The following is an 8,530-nucleotide window of genomic DNA, read 5'->3' on the forward strand; positions in this document are numbered from 1 at the left end:
AGTCCCTAATCTACGGATTTCACATGAATGGTCAGGGGTGCAGCCATGGGTGAGCCTGGGAGGGCATAGGCCCACCCACTGGGGAGCCAAGCTCAGCCAATCAGAATGAGTTTTTCACCACAAAAGGGTTTTATCACAGACAGAAATACTTCTCAGCACTCCCTTAGACGATCCCACAGGTGAATAAGCCAGATGTGGAGGTCCTAGGGCTGGCGCTTGGGCTGGCGCTTGGGCTGGCGCTTGGGCTGGCGCTTGGGCTGGCGCTTGGGCTGGCGCTTGGGCTGGGGCTGGGGCTGGGGCTGGGGCTGGGGCTGGGGCTGGGGCTGGGGCTTGGGCTTGGGCTGGCAACAGCTCTTTTGGACATTCCTGCAGTCAGCATGCCAATTGCACAATCCCTCAAAACTTAAGACATCTGTGATATTGTGTTGTGTGACAAAACTGCACATTTTGGAGTGGCCTTTTATTGTCCCCAGGAGAAATGCTCACTAACAGGGATGTAAACAAATTTGTGCTCAAAATTTGAGAGAAATAAGCTTTTTGTGTGTATGGAACATTTCTGGGATCTTTTATTTCAGCCCATGAAACATGGGACCAACACTTTACATGTTGCGTTTATATTTTTGTTCAGTATAGCACCCTTAAATTACCAGTGCCCCACCAGATTATCCCATTACCTGGGATACTAACCAGTGACCCTTCGGTTGATGGCCCTCTACCTGCTGAAGGTTGTTTCTTATCTAGGCCTACGTGTAGCGACTGATGATTAGATAGCTTTAAAGATAAATACTTCTGGTTGTTCTCATTGCATATCTAAATATTTCAGAAACCAGTCACCAAATAATACACGGACCTTCGAACCGGAAGCAAATTTGTGGGGTCATGGAAACTTTGAAAGGTTTTCTGTCGGATGCACGCATGTAAACAGAACCTCTTGTTTAGTTGGTGTAAGACCAACAACAGGTCATGCATGCCTCTCAAGGGGGTACGAATTTGAAACATTAGTATTGCAGTAAATTATTGAGCAAAAATGTCTATGGAAGATCCGTTTTTCGTCGTCAAATGGTAAATAGCTAAGCCAGCTTCAACCGTAGCTAACGTTATATTGTATCCCATCAAGCCTGACGGCTAACGCTAGCTAACTAACTTGAAACAAATGGGATTTGTTGAAGTTATCCGTCAATGAAATTGCATTCGTATTTGACAGCCATTGTCACAATGATGAGAGGCATACGATAGCATTTTGTGGCATTTGTCTAAACGGGTTGGATATACAGCTAGCATTATAGCTATAACTAGCATGTTTAGCTAACGGGTAACTCGCTGTCGCAGTAAACAACGTTTAGCTTGTTAGCTACTGTACAATGTGTGATTTGTTAAAGACATAAATATCAGTAGCTGTATTAATTATGTTGTATGTGTGGCTGTGTTAATATGTGACTGTAATGTTATGTCTTGCCAGCTACCTTTGATATACACACTATTGCATTTCTATGTGATGTAACTAGATATATAGATACATGTACTTTATTATTGACTCTCCTAATCTCCAGTGAGGTCCAGAAGGCGGTGAACACTGCCCAAGGGCTGTACCAGAGATGGAGCGAGCTGCTACAGGATCCCAGTGGTACTTCCAAGGAGGAGGTGGACTGGACCACCAATGAGTTGAGAAACAGTCTGCGGTCCATCGAATGGGACCTGGAGGATCTCGATGAGACCATCAATATCCTTCCAACATAAAATGTAAATGAGTTTAACTTGCACATATATTGGTTTATCAAAATAAATACAGTACTTCCTCCAATTGTAGTAGAGTTCAGTCTTCATAGAGAATAACATATAATGGATTGTCATGTCTTTGGTGCATGTTAGTGTTGAATAGGCTATTCCTTAACAGTGAATGCAAGTATTGTTGAATCAAACCCTAAGAAGTTCAATCTGGACACAGTGGAGCTGACAAAACGGAAAGGCTTCATCACAAGCACTAGACAAACTGTTAAGGTGAGTCATGCCTGAGGCACACGGGCTTGGAAGGAATCCGGTTGAACTTGAAGTAACCATCACACAAAAATATGACTGCAAGCAGCAGTAACACTTAGAATAATCGGGTTCCTGCACCTTCTGTGCTAAAGGTCCAAATTAAAAAAGGACCCCTAATTAGAGCGGTTGTGTTTTGTAATAGCCATTAACGATATGATGGCCGGTGTATGCCTTTATTATATTTGTATTAATTTCTTTGCTGTTTTCTATTTCAGGAAATGAAAGACCACATGTCCAGTCCAACAGCCTTAGCCATGTCAGACAAGAAAAATAGACAGGTGTGTGTAGCTCTGTATAACTATTGGACTAAGATCTTACTGAACTATTTGCATCTAATGGTGCAGTATGATGGAATGCACTTGTCAAACATGTAGCACACATTTTAAAGCTTTGTTGGTTTGTTGACACTGCAAACATCCTCCATTAACATTGGTCAGAGAATAAGTGCCATTTGTATTGGCTGGATCCTTGCACAGAAGACTCCTCCTCACCATTGTAGTTGAGCGACTTCAGTAGATCTCATGTGTAATCATTTCTACTCTACTCCCCCACCAGGCTCTGTTAGGGAACAGTGGGTCTCAAGGCCCAATCTGGCAACCAGGACCTGACAAATACACCCGTCTGGACCAAGAGCTACGTACGGCCAACTCCATGTTCATTGATGAGCAGCAAACCCAGCAGCAGGTATAGTTAATAGAAATGTCTCACTCATTCTTATGAGTTTGATATCGACTATTGCTGATTGCTGTACTTACTATGTGCTGGATTTGACATTGTTTTGGCAAAGGAATAATTTTTCCTCATCAGTTGCTTTGTGTGAAATCAAATGAAAAAAATTGGCACATGCACCGAATACTTCAGGTGTGTAGACCTTACTGTGAAATGCTTACTTACAAGCCTTTAACCAACAATGGAGTTCAAAAAATTGAGTTAAGAAAATATTTACTAAATAAATTAAAATAAAAGTTGCACAATAAAATAACAGTAATGAGGCTATGTACAGGGGGTACTGGTACCGAGTCAATGTGCGGGGGGTACAGGTTAGACAAGGTCATTTGTACATGTAGGTAGGGGTGAAGTGACTGCATAGATAATAAACAGCGAGTAACAGCAGTGTAAAAACAAAGAGGGGGGTCAATGTAAATAGTCGGGGTGGCCAATTGTTCAGCTGTCTTATGGCTTGGTGGTAGAAGCTGTTAGGGAGCCTTTTGGACCTAGACTTGGTGCTCCGGTACCCCTTGCCATGCGGTAGCAGAGAGAACAGTCTATGACTTGGGTGACTGGAGTCTTAGAAACAATTTGGGCCGCCTATTTATATAGGTCCTGGATGGCAAGAAGCTGCACTACCCTTTGTAGCGCCTTATGGTCAGATGCCGAGTAGTTGCCATACCAGGCAGTGATGCAACTGGTCAGGATGCTCTCTAAGGTGCAGCTGTAGAACTTTGAGGATCTGGGGACTCATGAATCTTTTCAGTCTCCTGAGGGGAAAAAGGTGTTGTCGTGCCCTCTTCACGACTGTCTTGGTGTGTTTGGACCATAATAGTTTGTTGGTGATGTGGACACCAAGGAACTTGAAACTCCCAACCCGCTCAACTACAGCCTCCTCAATGTTAATGGGGGCCTGTTTCGACACTCCTTTTCCTGTTGTCCACGATCAGCTCCTTTGTCTTGCTCACATTGAGGGAGAGGTTGTTGTCCTGGCACCTCTGACCTCCTCCCTATAGACTGTCATCTTTGTCGGTGATCAGGCCTACCACTGTTGTCGTCAGCAAACTTAATGATGGTGACCTAAGACATCGGCATTGACCTGTATGTGTGTGTTGTGTGTGTGTGCGTGCCTGTGTGTGTGTGTGTATGTTTGCATGCGTGTGTGTGTGTCAGCTCATGGCAGAGCAGCAGGATGACCAGCTGGAGCTGGTGTCTGGGACCATCGGGGTGCTGAAGAACATGTCTGAGAGGATTGGTATGGAGCTGGATGAACAGACCGTGTACGTACACAGCCACATCAAAAATAATCAATAACAGGGTTTCAGGTCTGCAAAGATAATCAGGTGCTGTATGTATCACGCGTGTCTGACTAGGAGTGCTGATTTAAAGATGGAATTCACAGTAGGGAAACGGCGTCACTGTCCGTCCCACCGCAATTGTTTTGATTTTGTTTTATTGACGAAGCATGGGTGAGGAGCGTTGCCAACATGGTAAAAAAATGTCAGTCCATTTTCTGCTGTTCTATCGTTGTGCAGTGATGTCTGAGGGAATACACTGTTTTCTTGTTTGCAATAACTTTATTTGTTGTAATATCGCATATGGACGTGGTAGTTTCACCATTAAGGAGTCCATCTTTAAGATCAGTTTTGACTTTTAGATTATCATGAATAATGTTATATGTAGAGGGGGGACCTGATCCTAGATCAGCACTCCTACTCTGAGACGTTTTGTCAATACAGGTATATATCTTTCCTGGTATCTACAATGCAGCATCTCTTCTCTCTTGCAGGATGCTGGATGACTTCTCCAATGAGATGGAAGGTACCCACTCCAGACTAGACAATGTCATGAAGAAGCTGGCCAAGGTCTCCAATATGACCACCGGTGAGTAATACAACAGTCTTTTTGTTCACCACTTTCTACCTTGAGGAAGAATACACTTCAAAGTTTAGAAGCCATCTCCACTACCGCAAACGTTCAAAGTCTGCCACTTAGAGGTTACCGAGGTGGCAGTAATGTATTATTGTTGATGTCTTTTGATGTTCTTTAATATGTCCAGGTCACTGATGTATGGATGGTCATTAAAGATGATATATGCTTTACTTGAGAGTGGCTTCCTGTTGAAGGGAATGTCTGTGCAGACGACCTGGAGTCATAAAGGGTCACGGCTGGAGAGGAAGGAAAAGTACCCCCCCACACCCCATCAAATGGTTGCACCACCTTATAAGGAAACACCCTCAGGAAGCTTTCAACAGGAAGAACTCAGGAGACAGGGAGTCAAATGAAATCTGGCCGTTTTTTTGTCAGGATATCCTGCCGGTCCTTTCCCCCCAGCCCCTAGACAATGTGCCTGCTGGTACTTTCCCCCCGGCCCCTAGACAATGTTCTTAGGGTTTTATATAGTATTATTCCCCTGCTATTTTTCCCCCCCCCTTTGCAACATGCCACTCCAGTTGCAACTTTAAAATATGATTGTTTCAGGTTGAAAGACATGATAGCCTTCATAGAACATAAATTCCTCACAATTGTATGTATTTGGACCTTTCATGCCTTAATATGTCTGAAATAATTGTGTTTATTTATTTTTACATTTTAAAAAAACTGACAGATCAATTGTTTGATACAGTTCACCCTCCTCTCTTTCTCTCTTCCCTTCTCTTGCAGACCGCCGACAGTGGTGTGCTATCGGCATTCTACTGGCCATTCTGTTTGTGGTCGTCATGCTCCTCTTAATCCTATGATGACTGTCCACCACCACAACAACACCCCTGTCTCCGTTTGACCATAGGGATGGACTTTACATGGGGCTTGGGAAAACATCAAGGTTTCCATTGACATAGGGAAATGGCTATCTACCCCAACCCTCTTTTTACTACATACTGCTGAATATACAGCGATTCTTCCGTAGCTGGTGCAAGTTTCTGCTCAAGCAACATTCTCAGTTGTCATTTTAGCACTAAACTTAAACCTTCATTGGCATCTCTATGTAGGATTTGGCCCTATGTGAATACTAGGCCACAAAATATTTTCCGGAAACCCATTTGAGGTAAACCAGGGTGTAACCAGGGTCGTTGCATACTCCTTGTGACATTTTAGTGTTAATATTCAGAGAATAATGAATGAAGAAGACTCCACTCCGCTTATCTAATCGTTAGTGTTTTTATTGAAAGGGGCTTGTCTATAGTTTCTCGCTGGAAAAACCCCTACGGCTACCTGATGCACTGTTGGCATAAAACGTTTATATGTATATATCAAACTGTATATATAATCTTAATTGAAACAAAACACTGGAGTTCCCTAACAAGGAAAATAATATATATTGCTAAGCGGGTATACATATCACTAACCACACTAAAATGGTTCAACTTAATGTGTTATTATATATTTTTCTTAATCTATGTTCTTTCTTTTTGTACTATATGTATTTTGGGGTGTAGGCTTATACACGATCAACATGTGTTTAACACTCGCCTGCAAGATCAAGTCGCTGCCTGCAATACTGAGCGTAGTGGAGCATATCCATAGACATCTGGAACAGGGCTCAATCCTGAATTTATGTGTCTAACGTGAGCAGTCTTATCTTGTACGTAAAGTGGCATGCTCTAGAAGTCCTTCTACCACATGTCTATATGTTTGGTATCTTTCAGTCCGAAAACATTTCACCATGAGGGTCATTCTAAAGACTACATGCTTGTGAACAGTGTGTGACACACCCCTAGGTGTACTTGAATCTAGCATGTCAACAGATCTAAGGTTGTTTATCTCAGTGACTAAGGGTCATGCATTTGTTTTGGAATGTGGTTATGTGGTTTTTACAAGGCCTTTATAGCAAAGGCTTGTGTTTAAAAAAAAAAAAACGCTAATTGAGAAGCCTGACCTGTGTTGTGGTTTATCAGTGTTACAGGAACCCTGTTGTAATAATGATTAATGGGGGAAATCATCTGACTGTCATGCCTGGGTCGTATTCATTAGGGTACTCCGTAGCAAAACATTTTGCAACAGACAAGTAATGTTTAATTTCAGTCAGCTTTCTTCTGTTTGGTGCTTAATGAATACAGCCCTGGGTGTTGCAATAAGACAGACTGAGAACAGAGATCTGCATAGCCAGTGCTGTTTGCTGATACTGTAGTAGGCTGATGCTCTATGTTATGCTAGGGCTGGAAACTTCATTTTGATCTTGCTTCCCTGTACCTCGCCCCTACCTTGGGTTCCAGGATAAATCGTAAATTGAGGTTTGAATGAATCTGCTCTGTGTGTTCCTATACAGTTCAAGGAGAATGATACTGTTATGTTAGTTATCGTGGAAACCTGGTAACAGTTTGATTTGAATAGGCCTCAACTCATTTGAGGACTTGATATGAACGTAATACATTAATTGACTGTATTTTAGGTTGTACTACCTCAATCCACAAGTGACAGTAAATCAAGACCGTCAAATAATGCAATACACCAGAATGATCATGTGATAGAACTACTATATGAAATATAATGGACACTAGTGATCAAATCTGAGTTCTGAAAACACTCCACAGTCTTCTTTCAAAGGTTTTATGAAGTTACAATATTTCTTTCTATGTCAATTGTTTTTATTAGTTGTTTATTTATTATTTCATGACGGTTAGTTAACACAAGTTTACTGTAATAGGAATACAGTATTGCATTTATAGTGTATATGACATCATTAGGTAGAAAACATTTACTAACTTTTCTTTTTCAAATGGTCTCTTTTAAGCGTCCACACATTTTCAGCAGTGTTATATCTGGTAGAAAGGGTGTGACTTGGTTGAAAATATTGGCATTTATTTCAGATTATGGATATTTTGAAAGCATGACAATGACCCAGACAATGATGTACCATCTCAAAATCACTTGTCAGTCACAATTTTGAATTTATTGAAGTTGCAAGTAATTGTGATGCTGTATTACGATACAAAGTACCTTTAGTATTAAATACTGTACTTAATGCACAGCAAAGTCACTGGTGATTGGTGGATGAGACCTATTTGGTGTATGTGATAATAAATAGTACTGTTTGTGGAGAATGGGTACAGTCTATGACATTGGAAGTCATGATTAGTGTTTGATTGGGTGAAACAACTGTGTTCCTATAGAGGAGGAGGTGGCGAAGCGAGAGGTTTCACTCTCCAAAATCTGATTTAAGCTTGTCGCCCGCCTTTGGGACAACAACTGCCATTTTTAGGGCAGAGACATAAGCATGATCTCGTCATCATATACAGATGTCTGGTGTTCCTCTTGTTTGTGTAGTCATGCGTCTGGAGTGTATAAAAATGCTTTTTACCCTTGAACTTTGACCTCATGTCATCGTATCATGGCTGTGCATCTGTCCTGAAAATAAAACGGCAAGCAGGATGCTGCGAAGATTCACTATGTTTCAGCTCATTTCAATAACATATGAATGATGTGCTCAATTTGCCTGATTCTCCTGTGTTTTTAGAAGGGTCTACAGCTCTTGATGGAAACCAATACTAGCTGCAGATTTAGGATCAGAATACCCTTCTCTGTTCCTATCCATGTAGAGGGATGATAAGTTATCTGGCCCTGTATTATTGGTTATGGGGACCGTGTTCCTACTCAGGGTTGTTATTCTTCCTGATTAGTCAAATCCTAATTTCTAGATGTTCTACGTTGTACTGATCATGAGCCTCGTCCATTTGGCTCCAAGGAATTGTTCTAGGATGTACAATGAGTGTACAAAACATTACACCTGCTCTTTCCATGCCATAGACTGACCAGGTGAAAGCGGTGATCCATTATTGATGTCACC

General features: G+C 41.8%; 1 protein-coding gene across 3 annotated transcripts; it reads left to right on the forward strand.

Annotated features, from left to right (window-relative positions):
- The first annotated feature begins 752 nt into the window (after positions 1-752).
- On the forward strand, positions 753-8,130 carry LOC112252079 (syntaxin-6). 3 transcript variants are annotated; one of them, XM_024423005.2, is made up of 8 exons: positions 753-1,062; positions 1,551-1,720; positions 1,904-1,998; positions 2,253-2,315; positions 2,593-2,721; positions 3,919-4,025; positions 4,535-4,629; positions 4,872-8,130. In XM_024423005.2, the coding sequence occupies exons 1-8, from the start codon at positions 1,028-1,030 to the stop codon at positions 4,901-4,903; spliced, it is 726 nt and encodes a 241-aa protein (XP_024278773.1). In that variant the 5' UTR covers positions 753-1,027; the 3' UTR covers positions 4,904-8,130. The 3 variants fall into 3 exon arrangements, with proteins under 3 accessions (XP_024278773.1, XP_024278774.1, XP_024278772.1); XM_024423006.2 differs by having other exon boundaries at positions 754-1,062; positions 4,805-8,130; XM_024423004.2 differs by having other exon boundaries at positions 754-1,062; positions 5,410-8,130.
- Positions 8,131-8,530: the final 400 nt, after the last annotated feature.

The sequence above is a fragment of the Oncorhynchus tshawytscha genome, linkage group LG06, assembly GCF_018296145.1.
Source record: "Oncorhynchus tshawytscha isolate Ot180627B linkage group LG06, Otsh_v2.0, whole genome shotgun sequence".
Lineage (NCBI taxonomy): Eukaryota > Metazoa > Chordata > Actinopteri > Salmoniformes > Salmonidae > Oncorhynchus > Oncorhynchus tshawytscha.

Coding starts and splice junctions, on each gene's coding strand:
- LOC112252079 (XM_024423004.2), top strand. CDS start 1,028: ATGTCTATGGAAGATCCGTTTTTCGTCGTCAAATG. Junction 4,026..4,534: donor GAGCTGGATGAACAGACCGT/GTACGTACACAG, acceptor TCTCTCTTGCAG/GATGCTGGATGACTTCTCCA. Junction 4,630..5,409: donor GGTCTCCAATATGACCACCG/GTGAGTAATACA, acceptor CTTCTCTTGCAG/ACCGCCGACAGTGGTGTGCT.